The sequence below is a fragment of the Canis lupus genome, chromosome 15 (genome assembly GCF_048164855.1).
Source record: "Canis lupus baileyi chromosome 15, mCanLup2.hap1, whole genome shotgun sequence".
NCBI classification, from domain to species: domain Eukaryota; kingdom Metazoa; phylum Chordata; class Mammalia; order Carnivora; family Canidae; genus Canis; species Canis lupus.
In genome coordinates this window covers 55625603-55653349 of record NC_132852.1, presented here as the reverse complement: position 1 = coordinate 55653349, position 27747 = coordinate 55625603, and the positions used below count along the sequence as shown (strand labels likewise).

The window sequence follows — 27747 nt, the reverse complement described above, 5'->3', positions numbered from 1 at the left end:
CAGGAGTCTTTCTGGAATAGCAGTACTTTTACACTAAAAATAGTGATGTAGGTGGGGTCTGGTTAAAACCTTAAAGCCCCTCCCTGAACTCAGCGTTTGGCCTGGAACTCTCCTGACACACTCCCTCACTAGCTGGCTCCACTTTGCTTCCCAAAGGTTTGTTTCCTGGTATGAAGTCTAAGAAAGACTTCAAGTAACTTCAGCTCACATTGGGCTTCCACCCTGAAGTATTCTGAAATCCCGATAGGTCTTCTCCTTGTGTAGGTTTCTCCTTGCTTTTTCTTTCTGAAACCTGACTATATTTGGTCCACTGCCAAACAGATTCCCTCTAGTCCTCCAAAGACTCGGGTATTTACTAATTCAGCAGACATTTCTTGAGCAATGACTATGTGCTCCTTCATTCATCCAACCACCCGCTCTTACATATTAAGAAACTAAAGCCTACTGCATGACAGAAATGAAACCAGGCAGCAGTGGGCACAGTGGAGACAGAGGCTTCATTTATCAGTCTATGGGAGGAACCAACGATAATCAGTGGTCATACAAGTAAGTATGGAACCGCAACCTGGGCAAGAATAAGAAGAATTAGAAGCAGAGGTGCGGGGCGCCTGGGTGGCTCAGCTGTGCAGCGTCTGCCTTCGGCCCAGGGCGTGACCCCGGGGTCCCGGGATCGAGTCCCGCATCCGGGCTCCCTGCATGGAGCCTGCTTCTCCTTCTGCCTGTGTCTCTGCCTCTCTCTGTCTCTCATGAATAAATACATAAAATCTTTAAAAAAAAAAAAAGTAGAGGTGTTTGGTGTAGTCTGTAGGAGGATTCGGTATGATCTGGAGGTTAGGAAGTTCTTTTCTAGGCAAGTGACGGCTGAGTCGCTTTCCAGGAGAAGGAAGTTTCACTTTGATAGGAAGGAGCATACGGTTGAGTAAACTTAAACCCCTGCAGCAGGGCTGCCTCTGACACCAGTTTCTATGATGCTTCCAGACCCCTTCTGGAGCTTGAGCTCGCAGGAGCCTCGCGCCTCGGCCAGCACGGCGTGCACGGGCGGGTGCCGACCAGCAGGGGGCAGCCCTCCAGCGCCCGGCGGGGGGCACGCGGTTCCACGCCACCAACCCTCGGCCCGGGCGACCGCGTGGCCGGGAGCTCTTCACCCCGAATCCGGGTGACCGGAGGCTTCACGTTAGCCTTCCGCATCAAGTGCGACAGCAACTTGGCAAGGCTGCGTCTCGTACCCCGGAACCGTCGGAGGGCCTGAGGGAGCTGCTTCCGGCCCCGACCCCTGCAGACGGAGGAACCCCGCCTCCTGGGACCGCTAGCCACCCACCCCGACGGAGCCCCGCGAGCCTCGAGGCCCCCGAGAGCACCCAGCCCAGGCGCCGCGCGCGGGCGACAACGGGGGCGTGGCCCCGCCCCTCGCCCCGCCCCTCGCCCCGCCCCACCGCGCCTGGCCCCGCCCCTCAGCCGCGCACCCAGCCTATCCGGTCCCCAGGCGGTCCGCTGCGCCCCGCCCCTCGCCCCGCCCCACCGCGCCTGGCCCCGCCCCTCAGCCGCGCACCCAGCCTATCCGGTCCCCAGGCGGTCCCCTGCGCCCCGCCCCTCGCCCCGCCCCCACCGCGCCTGGCCCCGCCCCTCAGCCGTGCACCCAGCCTATCCGGTCCCCAGGCGGTCCGCTGCGCCCCGCCCCTCGCCCCGCCCCCACCACGGCTGGCCCCGCCCCTCAGCCGGCCACGCCCCCAGCCTCCTGGCCCCAGGCGGTCCGCTGCGCCCGCCAGCCCCGCCCCTCGCCCCGCCCCCACCGCGCCTGGCCCCGCCCCTCAGCCGCGCACCCCGCCTATCCGGTCCCCAGGCGGTCCCCTGCGCCCCGTGAGCCCCGGCAGCGCCCCCGCCCCCCGCGCACCCCGCCTACCCGGCCCCAGGCGGTCCGCTGCGCCCCGCCAGCCCCGGCAGCGCCCCCGCCCCCCGCGCACCCTGAGCCCGCGGGGCCGCGCCCTCCGCGCCCTCCGCGCCCTCCGCGCCCTCCGCGCCCCGCCCCGGCCGCCCGCCGCGCACTGCCGGAGCCCCCCGCGCCCGAGCCAGCGCTGCACATCCGCCTGCTGCTCGTGAGTCCGCCGGTCCGAGGGCCCTGGGGTTGGGGCGGGACCGAGCCGGGGACACTGGTGCGCCCCGGGGGCCAGAAGCTCCCGAGAACGTGCCCTGGGCCGGCCTGTTCCTCTCTTCTCAGGTCCCAAGTTTCGTTTCGTTTAGCTGGACTGCTGCTGTTTGCTTTTTGTCTCAAAACACACCGACTTGGGGGTCGGGAACCTGAGGGAGCCGTGTGCGCGGGTGTGTGCGTGCCCGTGCGGCGCACCCCTCCGGGGGAGCAGGACCTCGGGCATCTGCTGCGGCGGGGTCGGCTTGCCCGGCCGCCGCGGGTCCCGGGGCAGTGGAGGCCGCTGTCTTAGAGGTGCTTGGGCTTCCTGACCTCTGTCGCTGCTTTCCCCCTCCTACAGCCGAAACCTGAGGTCGCCCACACGCCCCGTGACACTGCGCGTGCGTGTTGGATCTCTTGGGAATTCACTGTCCTGGGAGCATTACTGAGAAACAGGCGGTCAGACGGGAAGGGAAGTTGGGGGGTGGAAAGGAGCTGGACTTTGTACAGGAAATACAGGGCATGTTCAGGGGTGCCGCACCTGCTGCAGGTTTGTAGAGAATGTAGCAGGAAAAAAAAGTCTGCAAAACGGCGGGGGGGGGGAGGCCAGACCTGGGTGGCTTTCAAATCCAAGGCAAGGCTCCCAGCTTTTACCTTTTGGGGACTGGATGAAATTGGAGAGTTTTTATTACAAAGAGGAGCGGATAGGATGGCTTGAGGAAGACTGTGGGTGAGAATCCGTCCTGAGACTAAAGCCAGATCCGTGTAGTCTAGGTGCCAGTACAGGTGATGTTCGAGGGACCTGGTGACGCAAGATGAACAAAGTGAGGGAGGCAGCTGGCTGGCTAAGGAAACAGGAGAGAGGCAAAGGGAGAGGAGAGCTTTGGTGTCTTAGGTTCATTTCTTCCCCCAAAGTACAGCCTGCTATAAGAACCTGAGTCAGGTTGTTTGGGATGTGAGCCCAGAATGCCAGAGCGAGGATGTGGGAAGGGAGAGACCAGGAAGGAGGGAGGGGAAGGGAAGGGCATAGGGCTGAGCTGTTTACCCTGTGGCCAGCTGCAGCTTGGAGCTGTGATGAGGAACTCCAGAACGCACCTGGGGACCATCACACCTGGCCGTGTGTCCCCGACATCCCCCCCCCCCCAGTGTCAGCTAACCACCACTTCAAAGCTGCCCCTGTGCACCTGCCCAAGTGACAAGGCATTCCAGCGCTCAGGAGATTCCTGCCTGGTGGCTCCTGAAGTTGGAGGTGGGCCGAGGGGAGTGGACAGGGCACCCGGAGTATGGCCTTTGTCACTTGGGGGAGCCAGAAAGGTCAGCATAGGGACAGACCCTCGTGTTTCCTCAGTACTCACCGTGTGCTCACAACAGGGGGTTTTCATATGCATTCTCTTCATCAAAAACAATCCTCCTGGGGGTATATGAGTCTCTTTTTAGGAATGGGGAAACTGAGGCTTAAGTAATTTATCCAAGAGGAGCTGCTTCAAGGAAATAATCAGCTCAATTTTAGGCACCCTGAATTTTAAAAGACCTCTGGAAACCACAGAATGCTACCCACCTACAGGTGAGGGCTGACATGATAAATTGGGAGGCATTTCAATTCATTTAGTCAGAAGTATCCCCCAAAATGCAGTTTCTGGAAGGTCACCTGACCTTTTTGTCCACAGAGATGCAGTGCAATACCAAGGCAACTTCTGCACACCAGTTCTCCCCTGCACACCAGGCCCCTCCCTGGGCCACTCAGGTCCTGCTCTGCCCCACCCGGCGCCCTCCGGCCACCCCGCCAGGTGCTGCTTTGGGCTGGTGTCCTCTCCTCCTGAAGCATTTCAGATCTCGGTGGAAATGTCAGTTCCAGCTCCACAGTCACTCCTTCATCTAGTCCTTTCCTAACATGCGATCTAGATTCTCCAGTTGCCTGATAACCCATCACTGGTTTATCTTCCGAAGTTATTAATTGTTGCATTTCCCGTATCCGTTTATGTACCCGTTATTGTCCTTCCCCTTCTGAAATAGCAGATTCATGAAAGTGGGGCCCTTGTCTGCTATGTTCCTTGCTGTATTCCCAGGGATTGGCCCACAGTGGGGATCCCAGTAAATGGCTTTTGTGTGAATGCATTTGTTGTGTTTTTCGCTCAATCCTTCATCAGTTCTAAGCCAAGTTGAGTCTTTGGTTTTCTCTGCAGCATCTGCAGCAGCTAGTTGAACCATGGTGACAACTCCCACCCGGGCTTTCGAGGCCCTCATGGATGGAGTGACCAGCTGGAATGTCCCCAAAGACCCCGTCCCATGTGAACTGCTTCTTATTGGAGAAGCCGCCTTCCCAGTGATGGTGAATGACAAGGGACAGGTCCTCATTGCTGCCTCCTCCTATGGCTTAGGCCGCCTGGTGGTGGTGTCCCATGAGGGCTACCTGATGGATGCTGGCTTGGCTCCATTTCTTCGTAATGCAGTGGGTTGGCTCTGTGCCTCACCTGGGGCTCCCACTGGAGTGCACCCCTCCCTGGAATCATTAGTAACTATCCTGCAGGCCTGTGGAGTTCAGGCACAAGTTCAGTCAGACCTGGGGCCCCCCCTGGGGGTTTACTGCATCAATGCCTACAATGATAAGATGACTGCAGAGCTGATCCAGTTTGTGAAACATGGAGGTGGCTTGCTCATCGGGGGCCAGGCCTGGTATTGGGCCAGTCAGCATGGTCGTGACAACGTGCTGTCCAGGTTCCCTGGGAACCAGGTGACAAGTGTGGCTGGAGTGTACTTCACCGACATCTATGGGGACAAAGGCCGGTTCAAGGTTTCTAAGAAGATACCCAAGATCCCACTCCAGGTCGGGTGAGTGGTATTTCCCCACAGGGAGTCTGACACATATTAATGATAGTTTCAATCTCCCTCTTCAGTGAGCTTCCTTTTTTTATTTTTTTTAAAGTAGGCTCTGTCCCCAACATGGAGCCCAAAGCAGGGTTTCAACTCATGACCCTGAGATCAAGACCTGAGCTGAGATCAAGTGTTGGATGCTCAGGGGCCCCTGGGTGGCTCAGTCGGTTGAGCATCTGACTCTCAGTCTCGGAGTCTGAGAGTTCAGCGTAGAGTCGGCTTGGGATTCTCTCTCTCCCTCTCCTTCTGCCCTTCCCTCTACTCATGCTTGCTCTCTCAAAAATAAATAAATAAAATCGTTTAAAGAAAAAATTGAACACTCAACCAGCTAAGCCATGCAGGCACCCCCGAGCTTCCATTTTAATACACGTGATTCTCCACTCTATTTTGGAACCACCAGAAGCCAAACACAGGATGATGAAAACACACCGAGGCCCGAGGGGGGCTGGGTTCTCGCTGCTACTCCGTCCTGTGGCCAAAGAGAAGAGCTGATCTCACTCACCTCTCTGTTTCCCGTGTCTAGCACCTGGGGTGGCGAGAGCGCGTATCAGTGTCTCTCAAACAGATGAAAGAACGCTGTTGTGGGAGCACTGCCGGGTGCCAGGCCGGGTGCCAGGCCCCATCCAGCGGACCTAGCCTTCCCTCCTGCTCATTTATATTCCAGTGCAGAGTTAGGCAACTGAGGAAACGAATCGATAGAAACTCTAGCGGGTGCTGATATGCGCTACGAGGAAAGTAAAGCATGACAAGTGGACAGAGTGACAGGGAAGGGAGGGGAGGGTACTTAGGGTCATCAGAACTAGGTGGTGTTTCAAACAGAGACACTTAATACAAGGAATTGACTAAACAGAGCTGAAAACCTCTACAAGAGACAGCACGGTAGCCAAAGGCTTAGTAACAGCTGGACTGACAGGGTGTCCCTGGAGCCCAGGTGCCGAGTCACCTGGTGGACGCTGGAGCCATGTGAGGCCTGTCTAGCAGGACCTGGGACCCCAGATGTGGGGGCTGTCCATGGGACCTGGGGTCTCAGAGGAGATGCTCCAATTGTCAGCAACACAGGCTGAAGAGAGAGACAAAGAGCCTGGCTCCTTCCCTCTGCCTGCCTGGCCTCGGGCCTCTACCTCTGCCCCCCTTGGGTGTCCCCACCAGAAGCCAGGGAAGGGCAGTTCTCTGAAAAGCCCAGCAGGCTGGAGAAGCGCGGTGGCGAGTGGGTGTGAGTGCCAGCAAGCAAGTGGCCGGCTCAGAAGGCCTCTCTGGTCTGGTCTGGGGACCCCTAAGAGATCTCAAAGAATTTAGGGAATGAGCCTTACCAACATCTGTGAAAAGAGAACTCGCAGGGAGGAAAGGAGGAGGCCTGAAGCCGAAGCCCACCTGCTTCGTTGCAGGAACATCAAGGAAGCTGGTGTGCCCGGAGCTGAGTGAATGAGGGCTGGTGTAAGGGAGAGGATGTGGGTCAGAGGAGTGACAAGAGGTACTTCTATTTCGAAAGGAACCCTTCGATGGAGAACAGGCTGCAGGAGGCAAGGGTGGAGGCAGGAGACCCATCGGGAGGCTCCTGAAACAGCCCACCCAAGAGGGGCAGGTGGCTCAGGGTGATAGCAGCGGAGCTGAAGGTGACATTCGGGACCCGATGGGTGAACATGGAGTAAGAGGGCAAAAAGGCGTGAGGACTTTGGGTCTGGATGCCTTCAAGACTGGTGTTGCCACTTAAGGAGCTGAGAAGGCAGCTCAGAGGAGACGGGGCATTTCATTCTGGACACTTGGGGTTTGGGATCACATCACAGGTGAGATCGGTGACCAACTTTGGCCACATGTGACGGAGGCCTCACCACAATGGATTGACTGTGCAGGAGTTAATCTTGTGTAACGTGAAGTCCAGATAGCTAGGCCTGTGGCAATGACGGGCTCATTCATTCTCTGTCTCTCTCTGCTCCGCCTGCACCCCTGCCCCTGCCTTCATGGCATAATCACCTTTACCTTTATGGGTACGAGGTTGCCCCTCCCACTTCAGGCGCTACACCTACACCCGGGCCAGGAGAAGCTGGGATATCCACACCCGCTGCGGCGTACGTTCCTTTTGATTCAGAAAATAAAATATTTTCTGGAAGCCCTGACCATTAGACTTCCTATTACATGTCAGTGGCCCAAACTAGCTCAGTTGGCCAGCTCTGCTGCCAGAGGGTGTCGGGGCGGGACGTTTTTAAAAGAGCACTGGCAACTCTGAAGAAATCAAGATGCTGATAGAAAGAAGAGCATACGCGTGGTGATGAGCAGCTGGCAGTGCCCCGGGCCGTCAGCCCCAAGCCAGGGTGCGCTTGGCCCTCCTTCCCTGTGACAGGGTTGGGAGGGGGTGGGAGGTGACAGGTTACACAGAAACATCAGGGTGGATCTGATCCACTCCAGCCCATTTTTGCTTCTAATTCTCAGGGACAAACCCCATGAGCCTGACTCCTCTTAATTGTGCCAAAGGCTCTGGTCCATCTTATTATAGCTATTTTTCTTTGTCTACACATACATTTTTCATCTCTGCTGATGAACCAAAGTTATATTTTGTGTTCCTTTTGACTTTCAGTTACAGAAAATTTCAAACATGCAAAAGTAGAGACCTTCATAAGAACAAAGTCAGTTTCACTGGAGCACCTGGGTGGCTCAGTGGTTGAGCATCCGCCTTTGGCTCAGGTCGTGATCCCAAGGTCCTAGGATCGAGTTCCTCGTCAGGCTCCTCATTGGCAGCTTGCTTCTCCCTCTGCCTATGTATTTGCCTCTCTTTCTGTGTCACTCATGAGTAGATAAATAAAATCTTTTTTAAAAAATCAGTTTTACTGATAGCCCCACCCCCCATTTCACCCCAGATTACTCAGAAGTAAATCACAGACATCGTATCAGATTTCAATATGTATGTCTAAAGTTATAAACATTTTTGAAAACATAACCACAGGATACCGTTGTCACATCTAAAATTGTTAATAATTCCTTAATGTTATCATGTATTTCCATGATTATCTTTTTTTGTTCAAAGTTTGTTGAACTTGGTATTTATTAAAGCCCAAATATTTTGACTGATGGTTCTGACTTTTATATCTCATATGAGTTGCCTCACCAACTCTTCTTATCTCTTGCTTTGTTCTATTTTTTGTTGGAGGAAGTAGGTACTTTGTCTTGAGCAGTTTCCTGCAATCAGAATTTTGCTGATTACATCCCTATGGTGTCATTTAATATATTCCTTTGTTCCCTGTATTTTCTGCACACTGGAAGTTAGATCTAGATTCTATGGCTGGGATTGGCAAACTGGCCAGTGGGCCAGCCCATTTTTGTAAATAGTTTCATCCGAGGGACGCCTGCGTAGCTTAGCAGTTGAGCATCTGCCTTCAGCTCAGGGCATGATCCCGGGGTCCTGGGATCGAGTCCCGCATTGGGCTCCCTGCGTGGAGTCTGCTTCTCCCTCTGTCTGTGTCTCTGCCTCTGTGTCTCTCATGAATATATAAATAAAATCTCAAAAAAAAATAGTTTCATCGGAACACAGCTACACCCGTCTGTGTACCTACATGTTGTCTATGGCTGCTTTGGAGCTACCAGGGGCAGAGTTGAGGAGTATCAGCAGAGACCAGGTGGCCCACAAGCTTAAAATGTCTATTACCTGACCTGTTAACAAAGTCCCCTACACACACCCCGATTTAAGAGGCTTGATGAGATTTATGTTTGAATTTTTGGCCTGACCACTTTAGAGTGGTACCATGTTGTGTGTCCACAGGACGGAACCTAACGTCTGTTTCTCTCATGGTGACATTAGCAGTCATTAATAATCATTGCCTAACCCTAGATTCATTAATTCATTAGTGGTTATAAAATGATAGGTTTAAAGTTCTAGCATTTCTTTTATTTAATATTTAGAATATTTCTATAAAAATGAACTTCCCTTCCTTCACTATTTGCTTCCTGCACTATTTTCCTGTGGTCCAGTCTGTGTAGGGAAGGCAGGACAAGTGCTGGATTCTGCTTCTCTTCCCCTTTTTAACCGGTTTTCCGAGCACTGGTTTGAGTGGATCCCTAGAATCTTCCAAAGGCCTCCATTGTGAACTCATGGATTGAAACACATAATAAATGTGTTTCATCTTAGGTTTGGCCATTATGAGCCTATTCACAAAAAGGCTCCTGAAATTTTTTTTTTTTGAAGATTTTTTTATTTATTTGAGAGAGAGAGAGAGAGAGAATGGGCATGAGCAGGGGAGGAGAGGCGACAGAGGGAGAAGCAGACTTCCCAAGAAGCAGGGAGCTGGATGCGGAGCTTGATCCCAGGATCCTGAAATCATGACCTGAGCTGAAGGCAGACGCTTTACCAACTGGGTCACCAGGCACCCCTGGAACTCCTGAAATTTCTGACCCAACCTTCATGGACTTCCTTGTTTCCGTCTCATGTTCAACACGTTCCTGCCCCCTACCTAAGAGCAGCCATTTCTCCAAGGAACCCTTACTTCTTTGAGTGGGAAATGGTGTTTAGGAAACAAAGTCTGTTGGGTGCTCACTGCTCCTGGGCTGATCATTGTTTCCAGGCCTTTTGAGTGGGCTGAACTAAGAAATAAGTATTTTTAAAAGATACATACATCAAGAGCTCATACTGATGCTTCAAATTCAACTTCAGGGCTACAGGGTTTTATTTAATTGAACAATCTTACATCTGTTTCCTTTTTACCCCTTGATGAAAAAATGTGAGCTCTGAAAAAAGTAACTTAATGATTCATTGGCTTGATGCCACAATACATACATAACGGTTGCTAAATAACGGTACTACCAGCACAGTTAAAGATGATTTTCAGCTCCGTTCATCCCTATGATATATTTTATTAGGTATATAAAGTCAAATTACTATTCTTTAAAGACACTTAGACTAGCTCTCCTCTTTGTGGTTATACCACTAAGTGGACACACATGAGATTCATTTAGATATTTTACCCTGCTTTTTGGGAGTTGCATTTGTGAATTAATATTATTGTAAAAAATATTATTGTATAGTTATGTAACATAGCTGTGTGGGTCTACAGTAAAATATTAAGCCAATATTTTATCCCTATTCCCTTAACATAATTTTCTTCTCTCCCTTTAAAAAAAAAAAAACTATCTTTACTCCACTCTTGGTTGATACATGAACACACACACACACACACACACTTGAAAAAAGGTGATAGTATACCACACTTATTTTTCTCCACCTTACTTTTTTTACTTAATATTATTTTCTGGAGATGGCTCCATAGTAGCCTATAGATATTCACTATATATTTTATTACATTGAAATGTATGTGTGCCGCATAATTTATCCAGTTGGTTTTTTACTGACAGACATTTGAGTTTCTAGTATTTAAAATCTTTTTCCAGTATTCTTTTTCTTTTTTAAAGATTTTTTTTTTTTTACTTATGAGACACAGAGAGAGAGAGAGAGAGGCAGAGACACAGGCAGAGGGAGAAGCAGGCTCCATGCAGGGAGCCCGATGTGGGACTGGATCCCAGGACTCCGGGATCACACCCTGAGCCAAAGGCAGATGCTCACCCGCTGAGCTACCCAGGTGCCCCTTTTTCCAGTATTCTTACTATTACATCTATCCTGCAATAAATTCCTATGTGCATTTCTTCATATTTTTACCATATCACTGCAAATAAGATTGGTGAGTCAAAGGAGAAGTGCAAATGTAATTTCTGCTAAACATTTAATTCCCCAGAATTGGGTTCCCCAGGAACCCAGCTCAGGAACCAACACAGTGTACAGGAAGTTTACTAGGAGGGACTCTCCAAATCAATGCCTATGGGGGAAGGGGAGATGGAAGGATTGGACAGGAGAAATTGGGCCGTGAGGTAGATACTTAGTAGCAAACACTTTTAATGGTATTTTCACTATTAAGTAAAACACTGGGAAAATTCTAAGTGTTAAATAAATGGAACATTGCTTCCATTATTATGGTATATCTTACTCTTCAGCTCCTTAAAGACTTATTACTTAAAGAATAAGAAAATACTCAAAATAAAATAAAATTAAGATATAAAATTAGATTAAAATGATATGCCAAATTTGTTAAGGCAAGTGTATGTACGTAAGTAGAAAATAAAATACTAGAAGAAAATAAAACAAAGTTTTAATAGTGTATCTCTAGGGATAAGTTGATAGGTGATGACTGTTTTCATCTTTAAACATTTCTGTAATTTCCAAATTGTCTATAATTATAACCTGAGAAAATTTTATATTACTTCTCTGCCTTTTTATAAAATCTTAAACAATAGGAAACATTTCCTCAAATTATACTTAAGACGTCGGCTCGGATTCAGTCCTCCTTCACCTGGCATCACCTTAGAGGTTTTTAGGGAACTTCCCTGCCAGCAAATCTTGGTGCAAAGCTCCTGGACTGACCCAGCAGGTTTGCTAACTTCAGATTCCTGCTGGAGGCAGGAAATACTCTGTCTGCCAAGGAGAGGGGCGGTGTCTAAAAACCCAACAGAAGATAACTCTCAATGTCCTGTCCCCAAGGGCAAGAGCTGACCCACACCTGTGGTTATGTACCCAGGAGGGCACTGCCCTTGCTTTCATATGCAAGGTCAGATCCAAAGGCACTCACTGCTTTTAAGCCAAGACACAGTGGAGTCTAGGGAAAACATTACTCCCAGAACAACAGCTCAATACACAACAGCTCTAGACCTGTAAGGTGTAGAATGTATTAGGAACTGCTCACATGAAGGTGACGCCCTTGCGTCCACCCCTGGTTCGGGGGAGTAGGCCTAGCCTCAGGTCCCCAAAGAGTGGAAGGGCTATCCCCAGCAAGTGTGTATACACGCATCCCGCATTCATCCACCTTCCCAGGTAATATGGAGGTTGATATACTTCTACTTTCACTTTCTTGTTTCCTGAGGTTTACAGCATGCACTTGAAGGCAAAGATCACCTGGGTCTGCTGCTGTCCTTGCTGGGGATAGTCCTGCCCCCTCCCCCCATTCCCACTCCCAGGTGGGATGTGTGTGGCATTCCTCAGGCCCCCCTGGCTGCCCTAAAGGGAAAAACAAATGCTTCCCTAATAGAGATCACAGTCCAGCAAAGACAGGAGTCGCCCTCAGTTTACAAATGTCTTAGTGATTTACAAGAAGGAAGCATTCTTATCCATAACCTAACTTCCAGAAGGAAATGCCTGACTATTTTAATGTCAATGCTTAACTAGAGGGAAAACCAACCTTAACTGGACAATGGCAAGGCCTCCAGTATCTTGGAGGTCCTCCTTCGCATATGAAAGTTCTTTGGAAAACCTCCCTTTTCCTGATCTCACCCAACTCCAAGTATATAATCAGTTGCTCCTCACAACCCCTTTCCAGCTGTTTCTGCCCACAAGTCCTGTCCCAGTGCTTTTTTTTTTTTTTTCAAGATTTTATTTATTTGAGACAGAGAGCAAGAGAGCACAAGTGGAGAGGGGAAGAGGGAGATGCATACTCCCGGCTGAGCAGAGAGCCTGAGGACTTGATCCCAGGACCCTGAGGTCACGACCCTGAGATCAGGACCTGGGTTGAAGGCTGATGCTTAATCGACTGAACCACCCAGGCACCACTATCACCATGCTTTAATAAAACCATCTTCTTGCACCAAAGACATTTCAAGAATTCTTTCTTGGCCTTGGGTTTTGAGCCCTAAAGTCTTTCCTGCATCAGTCTGAGGTCCCTCTGAACACCACCACCTCTCATTTCCCTTCTTCTTCAGTGTCTCCTGCACTGTCCTCTCTGAAGGGACACATTGCATTTCCTTTTCTATAAATGCTGTATTATTTGCACCTTCACATCTGTTTATTTATCTAAATATTTATTTATTTATTTATTTATTTATTTATTTATTTATTTATTTATTTATTTGGATGGGGGTGGGCAGAGAGAGAGAGAAAATCTCAAGACTCGCTGTGAAGTGTGGAGCCCGATGCAGGACTCAATCCCAGGACCCTGAGACCATGACCTGAGCCCAAATCAAGAGCCAGATGCTCAACTGAGTCACCCAGGCGCCCCAACCTTCACATCTATTTAAAGCCTCTTTTGCACAAACTGTACATGTTGATTGCCATATACTCACCTATGGGCTTAATCCAAGGACTCAATAATTAAAGGAGAGTTTCTGCTGTGTGGACAACACTGGCTGTAGGGGCAAACCACCCTGGATTTGCTTCCCGTTCCCACCAGTTATTAGCTAAGAACCATGGAGCAGCTGCCTAACTTTTTTAAGCCTCATTTATAAAGCAACAATAATATATTTCAGGTTTATCATGATTTAAAGAGAGAATCCAGATGTGTAGATGCCTAGCATATATTAAGCCTCATTAAGTAATAGCTACTTTCAATATTTTTCAGACTTCAATATTGTAACTAGATAGTATACAAGATTTTAAATATTGGTAAATAGATCATCTGAGATCATTCATATTGCCCGTCTAACATTGTCAATCTGTTGAGAATTGCCTCATGTCCCATCTACTATGCTTGCTCCTCCTTCCTTCTTTTTTCTTTTGAGAAATATCCCATCTTCTTACAAAAATATTTCTAAAGGAATTCAAGGTTACTGTGAAAATATACAACAGAAATATGTAGAAGAGAATGGCAGGTTGTCTTCTATCCCAAGCCTCTGAACTAAGGTAGCTACTACCACTCTGAGAAGCTTGATGCAGATCATCTAATTTGCTCATCTGTGCATGTGTGTAAGCCAAAAAATGGTATTTTTATTTAATGTATCATGTTTGAGAAAGTCTGTTTCTTTCTGTATATTTATGTCACAGATTGGTGGAATATGGCATTCTGGGCTTTCTGTTGTCCTCAGAGTTTGGAAGACTATTGCCCTATTGTGGTCTGGTTCTAATCAAGTGTGTTTTTATTCCGCTTGAATCATTTCTATTCTCTTTTTTTTTTTTCTCTTAATGTTACCGACTCACTGGATGCTGAGAGAGCCATTACCATCCCAAACGTGATTAGGAAGTCATCAAATTTTAATTTGCTTTGCAGCAGTTTTTGCTTTCAGTGCTGTTTTTAAGATCCTAAAAACTGATGAAAATTGTATCTTTGGTTAAGTGTAACTTTTACCCATGGAAAAATATTCATCTTTGTGTATTTTAATTCTTTCCTCTTTGAATTCAGTTGCATCTCTAATTAATACTAGCACTTCTGATTTCTTTTTGCAGTGTTTTCCAGATATAGCTTTGTTGCTATCTAGATTTCCTCACTTGCAGCCCTTCTGGATCCGTTTCAAGTCTGTCTTTTACAAGCAGCTGATACCTAGATGTTCTTAGCCCAATCTAAGAGCCTCTGTCTTTTCATATAGAAATTTAACCCATGCATATATAGTGATAACTTCAGTGTATCTCTTACTCTTGCCTTCTTATTTTGTTTTTATGCTTTCTGTCTACATCCTTTCTTAAGTTTTCTCTATTCCTTAAATTCCCCAACACATTTGTAGATTATACATTTCATTCCTATTTTTCAAGCAGTTACTTTAACATTTTAAGTTTAATTTGTGATTTTTAATTACCTGAGAAAATAAAATTTCTTACATTTTCCTTATTTGAAAAAAAAAATACTAATGAGGCTAAAGCCGCTTTGACCATCTCTTTCAAAACCAGCCCTGTCTCACTATCCACAACCCAAAAAAGTTTATTGTGGTTTTACCCTGACTTTCTTGACATTTACGTTGACATATATTAACTTTGTTTTTTTTTTTGTCTTATGTCATCGGCATCACCAAGTTCTGCTATTTTAGAAATTTTTTTTTGCTCAGCAGAATGTTCTGGACATCTGTCCACGTTAATTCGCATGGATCTACTTGCTGTTATTAACCAGTAAATAACAAGCCATGGTATGATTAATGCCAGTTTTTTATTTGTTTCTCCCTTATGCTGAAGAGAAATTGGGAGAAATTGTACAAGAGGTACTTTTTTCAGTAATGTTTTGCTACTTGAACAAATTCTTTTTAACGTTTGATTTTTAGAATGAGACAATAAAGTTTTATAAAGGTAATTAAAATTATCTATAATCCCACTAGCCAAGATGGTCATTGAAGACATTTTGATAAATATGCCTTAGATTCTGCTTCTATGACTGGTTTGATGTTTTCTATTTGTCTTTTTTTGTTTTGTTTTGTGTTTTTGTTTTTGGTGGTTTATGAAAGTTGGCTTATTTAGGGCACAGTTTCTTGGAATCTGATTTTTAATTTTTTTCCATTAAGCATTTTCCAATATTATTTAATAATTATTTTAATTACCACATGGTAAACCATATACAGTTAACCATAACTTATTTAACCAATCCCCCATTGTTTGACATTTAGAGTATACAAATTGGTTTTTAAAAAAATCTTGAAGTACAGACTTTGTCTGAATTTATTACATTTAGACCATTTCTCAATAAAAAGTGGAAAATAATTTCATCAGATTTAAGTGATAATTTTAAAAGAGGGCATGTTTGCATAAATCTTTAAGTGTAGTACTAACAATTTACTTGTGTTTCTAGCTCAGAGCTAGGAATTTGATGTTTCCACAGCTTTTTTTCCCCAGAAAATTAGCTCTGAGAAATGTAGGAGTAGGATCACTTTCTCTAGGAATGGACTACTTTTTTCTAACCTATTTATATGTTTAATTACTTTAAAAGACATGAAAGTCAAGTCAGAATATTCAACACTCATTTGACTAACATGGGAAGAATTCCTGGAAGTGTTTACTTGGAGAAGATGGACTTGAAGATGTGCACATAAGGCCACTACCACACTCCTCAGTATCTCATCAAAGCGTTTTTGTTTTGTTTTGTTTTGTTTTTTTAAGATTTTATTTACTTATTCGTGAGAGAGGCAGAGACATAGGGAGAGGGAGAAGCAGGCTCCCTGCAGGGCTCCATCCCAGGATCCCGGGATCACAACCCGAACCAAAAGGCAGATGCTCAACCACTGAGCCACCCAGGTGCCCCATGTGTCATCAAATCTAGGACCACATCAGTTATAAGCAGCACCGTTATCTTATATGTCACTAAGAGCAAACACTCCCAAGTAAACAATGATATACCATCAGTTGGTTGTTAAAAGGTAAAGAAAAATGCCTTAGACTCGAGAAAGTAAACGGCATTACCTACTCAAATCCTAGCAGTTATTAGGGAGAACGAGGGGATTGGCATGAACGAGGTCATCTTTGCACCCCTGCCCAGATTGTGAGTTTGTCTACCTTGTGAGTTTGTCTAAGTGCTTCTCCGCCTGACTGTCGCCCCTCTGTCCCCCTGTCACTTGCCAGGTGTGGGGAGGTTCTCAGGCAAGATCAGCAGCAGCTCCTGGAAGGGATCTCAGAGCTGGACATCAAGACGGGGGGAGTCCCCTCGCAGCTGCTGGTGCACGGCGCCCTCGCCTTCCCTCTGGGGTTAGACGCCTCGCTGGGCTGCTTCCTGGCAGGCGCCCGCTACGGCCAGGGCCGGGTGGTCCTGGCTGCCCACGAGGGCATGCTCTGTGCTCCCAAGCTGGGGCGCTTCCTGCTCAATGCTGTGCGCTGGCTGGCCAGAGGCCAGCCGGGCAAGTGTGGGGTGAACACGGGTCTGGAACACCTGTGTGCCCTGCTGTCGGAGCATGGCCTGGAGTGCAGCCTGCAGCCCCACCTGACTCGGGGCTTGCGCGTGTACTGCTGCACGGCCTACAGCGACCGGGAGGCCCGGCAGCTGCGGGAGTTCGTGGCCGAGGGTGGGGGCCTGCTGATCGGGGGCCAGGCCTGGTGGTGGGCCTCCCAGAACCCGGGCCGCTCCGCTTTGGCCGGTTTCCCCGGTAACATCATCCTCAACGGCTTTGGCCTGAGCATCCTGGCTCAGACTCTCCAGGCAGGCCGGTTCCCTGCCCCGACCCCCGAGATGCGGGGCTACCACTTGCGCAAGGCGCTGTCTGAATTCCAGGCTGCGCTGAACCACGGGGCTGGGGACTTGGGAAAGCTCTGGCTGGCGAGGCTGGGAGCAGATGGCGCAGCCTTCCTGCAGATCCCTGCAGAGGGGGTCCCTGCTTACCTATCCTTGCACCGACTGCTGAGGAAGATGCTGCGTCTGTCGGGCCTCCCGGCCGTGAGCCCCCAGCGCCCCGTGGCTAGCGACTCCTTCGAGGCGGCGGTGCTCTCCTTGGCCACCGAGCTGGCACGTGCCGGGACCGACTGCTCCCAGCTGGTGCAGGAGCTTGGGACCTGGACCTGCAGCTCCAGTCCGCACCCCTCAGAACACCCCATCACCGTGGAGATTGATGGGAGCAACCCAGGTAGAGAGCGAGGAGCGCACCCCGAGCATCAAACCCTGGGGGAAGCGGGGGGGGGTTCCCGGGATCGCAGGACACTGCAGGTGCTGAAGCTCAGGTGGGGCAGCTTCACTGTCTCTCGTGTGCTTTGGGGAAGATGGGGTTGGGGTCCCGCTTGGGAGGGATGCGTGCGAACGGGAAGCATGGATGAGTTGAGGTAGGCAGGGGAGGGGTTGCGTTTCCGGGAGGGGTGGCGAGGCTCCAGGTGCAGCAGAACCAGGTGGGGGAAGAACTCAGCCTGTCCTCTGGCTCTTGGCAGGCAGCTGTGATTCCTGGGTGAGCACCGGCCTCTACCTGCCACATGGAAAAAGTGCAGAAGTCTCGCTGTCGGAAGCCGCAGCCTGTGCTGGCCTGAAGGTAAGGCCAGAACGCCCACTGCTGACACCCCAATCCGCAAAGCCACACCTTGTCCTCAGCTCACAGCAGGGCTGCTGGGAGGCCAGGAAGGGACTGCTCTGCCCATTTCACAGATTTCATAGATGAAGCAGCTCAATTTCAGGGAACCTAAAGGAGTGACCTGGTGCCAGAGCTAATTTCAGGTATTCAAACCCAAGCCCCTGGATGTCCATGTATAGTAATTTTACCTCCCCACGGGGATGTGAGGGGGGCCAGCACCCGTCACATCCTCAGGACCACACCTGCTTCACCAACAGCACACGGCCTTTCTGCATTATACGTCATTACCTAGGCACCCAGAGGGTGTGCTTCATCTAGTCACAAATATAGGCCCTACAGACAGAATTAAAATTGTCCTGCCTCAGCTCTGAGGGTCACTTCCTGTTACAGGGGGTCTTTTGCTTACATTAAACTTAAGAAAAGTAACCCCAGGACTCCAGACAAAACAGCTTTCAACCCATCTGACCCAGAAGGAGAGCCCTTGACAAAGGGAGAAGTGAGAATCAATCCTCCTGGCTCAGGCCAGATCCCGCTGCCTCTGGATGGGTGGCCTCCTGTCTGTAAACAAAGGGTGGGCCACGATCCCCTGTGGCTCATCCTGGCTTTGGAGTCACCACATGGGCATCGCCCTGACATGAGAGCCTGTATTCCACGTGGTACAGAGGCACTGTGGGGCCCTAGTCAGTTTCTGTCTCAGGGTTATCTTCCCTGGTCTATCTGGTGACAACCCACTGTTGAGTTGTTTAAATCCCTAGGAGAATGGTTTTACATCCCCTTCAGTCCCTATGACTTTTGAAGTACAAAAATTCCTTAAGTTTCCATGCATAGCTCATAGAAGGGGGAAGCTGGTGTTTTTCTAAGACCTGCCATTCACTCAGCACACACATAGCACCCCCCCCCCATACACACACACACACCACACCACACCACAGGGACCTAATTCCTCCTACACATGGTGGAATCACCTCCCCAGGTACAGATTGGCTGCCACACCGATAACTTGACCAATGCCAGCAAGCTGTCTCGAGCCCCTGTGGTGACTCACCAGTGCTGTATGGACAGGACCGTACAATCCATCTCCTGCCTCTGGGGTGGCCTTCTCTATGTCATTGTGCCAAAGGGCAGCCAACTGGGCCCCATATCTATCACTGTCAAGAGGGCTGTGCCTGCCCCCTACTACAAGCTGGGTGAGTGGACTGAATGCTAAGGGTCTGAAGAAGGGGTGCTGAGGATGCCACCATTGTTATGGACTGCTTGCTAAAGGGGGATGGGGGTAAGGATTGGCGACAGAAAGCAGAACCGTTCAAGATATAGTGGAGGTGGGAGCTATGGCATACCATGTCCATGGAGACACCTGGGCAGAACCAAGGGGAAGGTCTGGAGGCCTGTCCTTCACTTCATAGCATGTAGATGACATGTAACTAGTTCATTATTTCATTGTCCTCCTCCTGGAGTTCAGGGTAAGTTGGGGAAATGGATAACAGGCTCATGATATTTATTCCCAGGTAAAACCTCTCTAGAGGAGTGGAAGAACTGTATCCAGGGGAGCCTGGCTCCCTGGGGAGAGCTGGCAACGGACAATATCATCTTGACGGTGCCAACTGCAAACCTGCAAGCCCTGGAGAACCCCGAGCCTGCACTCCGCCTCTGGGATGAGATGATGTGTGCTGTAGCCCGGCTAGCAGCCCGGCCTTTTCCTTTCTGCCGTCCCGAGAGGATTGTTGCTGACGTGCAGATCTCAGCCGGTGGGTGCTCCAGGGGTGTGCTCCCAGTCAGTGGACACCACTTATTCATTATTTTGTCTTATTTAATGTCCCATATGTAAAAGGCATAATCTTACCGGTAAAAGAAAAAAGACATAATAGACATAGACCTTGACGGGGATGCAAAGATGTTCCCATGTGAAAAGGTGAGTCCTTTACATCTACAAAGTGAGATTTCACAGGATAGCAGAACAATCTCAGGGGGAAAAAATCACTACCAGGAGTTTACAGACAGCAATGAGCCTCCTCTTCATTGTTTCAAGGAGATGTTAAAACAGAAATATTTTTTCAAACGTAAGTCAGAGTTGGCAATGGAAGGAAGGAGTAGGGAAAGAAGTTTATGGTAAGTATTGAGAGGTTTCCGTGAAAGAAAAAGAAGGAAACGTGTTTCTGACATAGAGAACATTCCTTTAGACCTCACTTTTCTTCTCTTATAAAAGGAGAAGATCATCTCTGCTAAAGAGTATAAATCTGTACAGTGGGTGGCTTACACGGCGGAAGAACTGACACGGCTCTGACCCCAAGGATCCCAAATCCAGACATGGGACGTAGTGCTGCAGACTCACACGATAGGAAATGCACAAAATAAAGCACTGAACTGTAGCGAGAACAGCTGTGTAAAGTGTATTCGTCTTCTTCAGGGCCGGAGAGGGAAGAGGGCATAACCCTGGCGTGAAAGGCTGGGAAAGGGGCTGGGGACTGTTCAGTTTCTGACCAAGTAGCCATCTGCTTTCCAATCAGCATGGACATTCTGGTATTCCTGGGGGCAGCCAGGATGGTAAGGAAAAGTTACCCTGCAGAGAGGAATGAAGGGGGATGGTTTGTGTCCCCCCGCCCCACCGACCCCACCATTGCCTCATCTCTTCCTTCTGCATCATCAGGCTGGATGCACTCCGGATACCCCATCATGTGCCACCTGGAGTCAGTGCAAGAGCTCCTCAATGAGGCAGGCATGAGGAGCACGGGTCTGTGGGGACCCATCCATGAGCTGGGTCACAACCAGCAGCAAGAAAAGTGGGAGTTCCCGCCCCACACCACTGAGGCCACCTGCAACCTCTGGTCTGTCTACGTGCATGAGACGGTCCTGGGCATCCCCAGGGCTCGGGCCCACCCTGCCCTGTGCCCTCCAGAACGAGAGAAGAGAATCCGAACATACCTGGGCAAGGGAGCCCCTCTGTGTGACTGGAATGTGTGGACGGCTCTGGAAACATACCTACAGGTATGGAGCAGAAAGTCAGGAAGGGCATGGGGGACCAGACTGCATGGTGGGGTTTCTCTAAGATGAGGATACTGACACTTGTCCCACTGGCCTCCTATCCTTTGTGACATTAGGTAAGAGGAAATGAAAAGTATTCTGGAAAACAAGTAGAGAAAATACAGCCTACTGGTCTACTGGTCACGAGCAGAAGTTCTGAGTTAGTCATTCTTGAGGTTGGAGCCCAGCGCCTCCACTCACCAGTTTTGACCATGGTCACCAGATAAGTGCTCCAGAAGGGGGAGCTGTTTTGTTGTGCTTTGTTGCTTCTCACCTTCGTTCAGGGCATCAAGTGAGTGTTGCATCCCTTCAGCCCCTCATTGTAACAGTGGTGTGTCTCTGGGACAACTGTGTTACAAGAGGCTTTTTTAGGAGCTCATTGTTGTCAAGGTCTGACTTCAGTTACCCACTTGAAACTGAATGAATAAGTGAGGGGGATCCCTGGGTGGCTCAGCGGTTTAGCACCTGCCTTCGGCCCAGGGCATTGTCCTGGGGTCTCAGGATCGAGTCCTGCATTGGGCTCCTTCCATGGAGCCTGCTTCTCCCTCTGCCTGTGTCTCTGCTTCTCTCTCTCTCTGTATCTCTCATGAATAATAAAATACACTTAAAAAAAAAAAAAAAGAATAAGTGAATAACCAACCAAGCCAATGGGAGAACCCCAAAGTCCTGAAGCAGGTGGGCTTCCTGTGAAAGGCACACAAAGCCCTGTCCCTCCCCTGACCTGCACTGAGCATTAATGTCTCCGAGTTGTCCCCAGATCGGACCCCATGTGCGGTCCACCACAGCCCTGCAGGAGAGTGGTGTCGCCCACTTCTCCCAGAGGCAAGTGCCAGGTTCCAGAATTTCAGCAGCCTGTCCCGTATCGCTCGTTTAAATAATGGACCCAGAGCCTAAAGTAGGGAGGTAATGACAAGTCTCCGGCTTTGGCACTGCCACACCCCCTCAAGTTGTTTTCTTCCCCGTGTTTTCTATGAGTGAACGCAGACAGCTCGAGTCCACGAGATGACTGTGCACCGCCTCAGGCCTGTGTCGTGCAGCCACTCTGAGAGCCTACAGGGAAACACACTAGAAATGCCGTTTGCCACCAAAGTGTCAGCGAGAGCCATACATGTGCCCTCCCCACCCACCCACTCACCAGGGAGCCCTGAAGATCATTTTGCAGAAGCTATGGAGAGACCCATCACCTTGGAGTCCTTGGTCTTGGGATGGGCAGACACCTTCGGACTCCTCCACCTGCCCCCTCCCCCTGTCACCTTGCAGGTGCTCCCTACCTTTCTCTGTCTTGGCAAGAGCCTCCTATGTTGTTCCAGCCTCTTGCCTCCACCCCCACAGTCCATCCTCCAGTTTACTTCCCAAATAACCTCAAAATCTCACTCTTCAAGTGGTCTCCTCCACATACAGAGTAAAGTCGAAGCCACTTGGCAGGGTGCAGAAGGCCCCGCATGACAGGCTTGCACCAGCTCCAGCTCCCGTTTCTCGGCCTCCCTAGTTGGCCTCCCTAGTTAGCCTCTACTGCTTCCCTCCTGCCCCCGAACACATCTTCCGCCTCAGCTTCCTACCCACCAACCCCCATGTTTCCTTCCCGTGGCCGAAACGTGCTTGAACATTTTAACCCGTTGCCTCTCTCACCTGTCAAAATTCAACTCTATTGCCCTCTGCTCCTGACATTATTTCCTTTTTTGGTAATTTATTTACACATCTGTCTCTCCCACTGACCCGCGACCTCTGGGAGAACAGGAGCTCTTCATCACTTTTGTGATCAAATATCAGTGTGCACCATACCTGGCACACGGTAGATATTTAATGTCATGTGTGTAAGAAGAGTTTAATGTGTTGATGTACTAATAGTGACGTGCAGGAGGACTGTCAGAGCCCAAGGCAGTGAATCAGAGGGAGGCCTTGACTTCAGGATGTCATCTGTCCTTGGAGTCAGAATTCTCCTCCTAGGACACCCCAGGATCCTCGCGCGTTCCACATCTCTATTAGCGAACAAGGGCCTCCTGCCCGTGGCTTTCCGGTGGGCCACCCCTGTGAGAACCTAAGTCACTGTCCTTTTGAGCCCCTGGTGATGTGCCTGCATCTTTCTTGTTTTGCCCCAAAGCGAGTGTTCCACAGAGCAAAATAGTAGCCTTGACGACAGTTACCGATCTGAGATGGCTGTATAAGAACAGGGGCTTTACTATGCCTGGGAAGTGTTGGAAGTCCCCAGCCTTTAGGATCCCAGAGACCAATCATGAAAGACACGAGGGTTTCCCACCTCGGTTGGGCTCAGACCCATCTGATACCTAGGAAAACACTTAGGATCTGGGGATATAACTTATAAATTAGAGATAATGATAATAACTGTCATTTACTGAGTATTTACGTCTTTTCAGATATTAGCTTCCCTGTGAGGTCCCCTACTAAATTCGGGGGCTGTCGGTTCAGTGGCCAAGAGGCGGAATGCACCAACAGGATTGTATTTATGTGCAGGGGTAGGATGGGGAAACAAAGGCAAATCACAGGAGGGAAGTTCATGAAAGATCAAGGGGAAGGAATCACTGTGACTGAGATATACTTTGAACAGGCATGTTGCAGGTACTATGACAAATTGGCTCCTCATCCTGTCTCTTCTTTCTGTTCTCAGCTGCAGGAGGCCTTTGGGTGGGAGCCCTTCACCGAGCTCTTTGCAGAGTACCAGATGCTCTCTGGCATCCCCAAAGACAAGGCTGGCAAGATGAATCTCTGGGTGAAGAAGTTCTCTGAAAAGGTGCAGAAGAATCTGGCTCCATTCTTTGAGGCCTGGGGCTGGCCTGTCCAGAAGGACGTGGCGAATAGTCTGGCCTATCTGCCTGAGTGGCAGGGAAACCCCATGCGGGTGGACATGCATCACTAGGAGTAGACGAAGTGTAGCAAGGTGGCGGAGGGAGAGCAGTTATGGTCACAACACAAAATGACACCAACTTTCTCAGGAAAATGCCCTCGTTGCTGCTCCCCTGTTTATACTGTCACTGTCACCTACTTGTTTCACCATCTAATTCTCCAGCAGAGGATCTTAACGTCTGTGCATCTTAAGATCCTACGGGCTCTTGGCTTCTACTTTTGACCAACAGTTCTTTCTTTTCTTTTTTTAAAGATTTTATTTATTTATTTGAAGGAGGGAGAGAGCACACACAAGAGAGCAAGCACAAACAGGGGGAAGGGCAGAGGGAGACGGAGAAGGAGACTCTGCTGAGCAGGGAGTCTGACGACGCAGGGCTCGATCCCAGGACCCCGAGATCATGACCTGAGCTGAAGGCAGATGCTTAACCACCTGAGCCACCCAGGAGCGCCTTGACCAACAGTTCTAAAGACCATGAGTTTCCGTAATAATCTCATCCCTGCTGAACTTGAACACGGCTACTAATTTTTTTATGCTTTGGGAAGTTCTCTAACAGCAAAAGAGACAGGCTGGTATAGAGAGCCCTGAGCGGCTTTGGCTTTATGGAAAATCTCTTAAGGTCTCTGTACTTCTGTATTCTCATCCATGACATGGGGATAAAAGTCTGCCGTTTGATGGCAGTGAAGTGTTCATCCACTGCGACACGCATACACATGCAAGGGCTTTAGCTTTGGCCAGGGCTCATGGTGGCCTGTGTGTCCAGTCTTGTGTGGACACCCTGAAAACCGAATCCCACCTCAGAATTGGCCACCTTGAGATGGGCATGCAGTCCTTGTCCGTGTAAGAGTATTTAATGCATATCAGTGTTGTTCCGGACACGGTACTAATGATCCGTACTGAGATCCTGTTCTGTCTCATGTCCTTTCTCCCACCGCTGCAAGGATTCTTGGGTATGACACAACCCGAAGAATGGTGTAAACTCAAAACAGATGATATAAGGGGCACCTGGGTGGCTCCATCAGTTAAGCATCTGACTCTTGGTTTCAGCTTGGGTCATGGTCTCAGCGTCATGAAATCAAGCTGCCATCAGGCTCTGCATTCAGACAGAGTCTCCTGTTCTTCTCTGCTTCTCTCCCTGCTTGCTCTCCCTCTCAAATAAATAAAATCTTTAAAAAGAGAGAGAGAGATGGTATAAACTCAAACTGGATGACATAGAGCCACTTGGTCTTCTTGGTTAGTTGCACGTTCTAGTACTTTTTGTTTCAACCAAAAGTAAATGTCACAGTAGCAAACGCTACCAAGTCCACCAGCCTGTTTGTTCTTAGCACAAAGCAGGCGACAGACCCTTCTGGTCACTACAGAATCAAGGCACTGTCTGGTGTTAACAGCAGCCATGCTGAGAAGTCCACGTGCATGACAGGCTCCACCTGGGAGCAGGATTATAGCAGGCGCAGCAGAGCAATTAACCCATAACACAACCTCCCTGAGCTTTCTCATAATCCATTCCAACCCATCCCAACCCTTTGGCTACGTGGAGTTCTCACTGAAGCTTTGTCTCCAGGATTAATGAATGAGGTGTGGCCATTTTTCTCTAGCTTGATTTTGAACCATATTTTTGCTGTTTTGAATATCATTCCATGAGCTGTGTTGAGAGTAGAGTGGCTCCTCAGAAGAACAACTGACCGGTGGAAGTCTTCTTCTGGATCCCATCCTCTTCCTCCTGATTCTAGGATAATTTCCTTCTATTTTAATCTTATCGTTTGCCAGGTGCTTTTCACTTGAAAGGGGCTCAATAAACATTTGTGAAAAGAAAGAACAGTAATGACACGTAGCACACAATGAGCAGTCAGTGTGTCCCAGGCATTGTGTGGGCTGTTTTCTGAGTCATCTCATGGAACCCTCACAACAGACCTTTGAAGTAGGTACTGTTATTATCCCCACATCAGAGTTGAGAAGACAAGACAGATATTTAGGGATATTAAATAACTTCTGAAGTCACCAAGCTAATAAGAGGAAAAGTTGAACCCCCAGGGCTTGAGTGGAACTCCCAGCAATGAAAAAAAAATCATCCTTGAAGGATTTATAATTAAAACAGAAATTCACCTAGAAAAGAGAAGCTCATCAAACTTCTGATTTGCCTCATGTTAACTACTGAATTTTTGTTAAATATCAAAGTTAACCTCCCAGAAGGCATTAGTACCTGATTTTCTGGTTGTCTCCGCAAATGATTAGCCTATCGGTAGGGAAAGGATTTGAACCCAGGAAATTCAACTTCAGAACTGGTATTCTTAACCATGATGTTAAGGAGGAGAGCACAGGTGGTTACTACTGGGTTTAAGAGGTTGCCATAGAGACAAAGACAAAACCTGACTCTTCCTCAACACTCTGTAGGGGAAACTGGAGCCTTCCCTTCTTACAATTCTAAGTTCACAATTACTTGTAACTGTGAGAATCTCAGGGTATTCCATATTCCAGAGTATATTTAATGCTCACAAGGATGTTAATGGAGCCATGGTGAATCATCAATAAATGCTGTTTGCCAGGAACTGTTATAAATGCTTTTATTTATTGATGCTTACAACAAAGCCACAGAATAAGTACTAATGCTGTCTCTGCTTGGCAGAGAAGGAAGCAGAGATACAAAGGTAAGTGGTGAGGCCACATTTCCAACCCTGGAAGCTGGACCCCCAAGCCCACCCTCAGAGCCAACATACTATATATGCTTCCTGGGTCTACTGCAATCGGCAGCTCTGCTTGCGAGAGACTCGCGTGTTTGGCTACTGAACCACAAATGGCCAACCCGATCCAAACTGCTAAAAACCAAGCATGTGATTTCTAGTTGCTCAAAAAGAAAATTACTTAATGATAAGGGTCATTCATCCAAGGTACACATCCTTTAATACCACGACCCTGCCCTACCTAGTCTGGAGGATTTTAAAGATCTGATACTTCAAAATCACAGCTTGGTGGAGTTCTAGAAGCTTGTCTCAAACACAAGACTTGTATCCAAGTGTCCTTTGCTCATTCTGAAGGATATCCCAATTTCCATCTTCATGTCTCAGAACCCGTGGGACAAGGAACCACATATTTTTTCTTTAAGATTTTATTTATTCATTCATGAAAGACACACAGAGAGAGGCAGAAACACAGGCAGAGGGAGAAGCAGACCCCCCATGAGAGCCCGATGTGGGACTCGATCCCGGGACTCCAGGACCATGCCCTGGGCCAAAGGTAGACACCCAACCACTGAGCCACCCGGGCGTCCCGTAACCACATATGTTTTATGGACTATTAAATCCAATGTCTGAAATATCCACATTCAGAGAAAACTGGATAAATTTCAAAGGAAAGACACCACCAGGGTAATTTAGGGAAGTAGTAATGGCTGCCTTACAGTTTTAAAGGCGATAAAAAGGACTCTACCTGTATCTTCTCCCTCACCACTGAGTTATTTAGAAGTATGGGCAATTAATTTCAAAAACATTGCAGAACTAGTGGTTGGTCACACCGAATGGAACCATACAACCTCCTACTTCCAGCAAATATTGTTAAACTGAAATAAATCCTGCTAAAGGGAATTTAAGTAATTTCTGTCGAGTGAACCTAGAGTTGTAGATTCTGGGATCACCTATATTGTTCTTTGTCTCCTCCTTGTGGCTGCTCAGAAACATTACAATTTCTGACCTTCAACAGCACTGTTCCATGGAGGCAGAGGCAAACAGTCCCTGCCCTAGCTTTCCTTTACAAGAGCTATCCATGCTACTCTTCCTTTTTTTTTTTTTTAATATTTTATTTATTTATTCATGAGAGACAGAGAGAGAGAGAGAGAGAGAGAGGCAGAGACACAGTCAGAGGGAGAAGCAGGCTCTACGCAGGGAGCCCAACGTGGGACTTGATTCCAGGTCTCCAGGATCAGGCCCTGGGCTGAAGTCAGGTGCTAAACCCCTGAGCCACCCAGGGATCCCCATGCTACTCTTCCTATAAAGCAACTGGCTCTTCACTTTTTAAAAAAATATTCTAAATGAATTTTTTAAAGCCAAGAAATATAACTTTTAGAAGAGGGCAAATACACAAATTCCCTGAAGGGGTAATTTAAAGCCTACTGTCCAAATCTTTAAGATCTTTGAAAGTTTGTCTTTATTATGAAGGCAAGTATCTCACCAAAAGACCCCTCATGGCT

General features: G+C 48.6%; 1 protein-coding gene and 1 long non-coding RNA gene across 7 annotated transcripts in view; one reads left to right on the top strand and one right to left on the bottom strand.

Annotated features, from left to right (window-relative positions):
- Positions 1 to 1996: 1996 nt before the first annotated feature.
- TCAF2 (TRPM8 channel associated factor 2) lies at positions 1997 to 26123 on the top strand. 4 transcript variants are annotated; one of them, XM_072777547.1, is made up of 8 exons: positions 1997 to 2093; positions 4306 to 4951; positions 16266 to 17257; positions 17553 to 17650; positions 18663 to 18876; positions 19195 to 19434; positions 20334 to 20671; positions 23334 to 26123. In XM_072777547.1, exons 2-8 carry the CDS (start codon positions 4329 to 4331, stop codon positions 23580 to 23582), a joined length of 2754 nt encoding a protein of 917 aa, XP_072633648.1. In that variant the 5' UTR covers positions 1997 to 2093; positions 4306 to 4328; the 3' UTR covers positions 23583 to 26123. The 4 variants fall into 4 exon arrangements, with proteins under 4 accessions (XP_072633648.1, XP_072633652.1, XP_072633651.1 ...); XM_072777551.1 differs by lacking the exon at positions 23334 to 26123 and adding an exon at positions 20785 to 21348; XM_072777550.1 differs by lacking the exon at positions 1997 to 2093 and adding an exon at positions 2157 to 3686 and having other exon boundaries at positions 3790 to 4951.
- LOC140605296 (uncharacterized) overlaps positions 2763 to 27747 on the bottom strand; it is a 169868-nt gene continuing 144883 nt past the window's right edge. The window contains exons 1-5 of one of the 3 annotated variants that reach the window (XR_012007993.1): positions 25768 to 25992; positions 20609 to 20665; positions 17017 to 20246; positions 3478 to 3533; positions 2763 to 2924 (exon numbers count right to left, since the gene is read on the bottom strand). This is a non-coding gene — a long non-coding RNA (uncharacterized lncRNA). Of the gene's footprint in view, positions 2925 to 3477; positions 3534 to 17016; positions 20247 to 20608; positions 20666 to 25767; positions 25993 to 27747 lie in introns of those variants that run through there. The other 2 variants (XR_012007992.1, XR_012007994.1) reach the window with 2 other exon arrangements.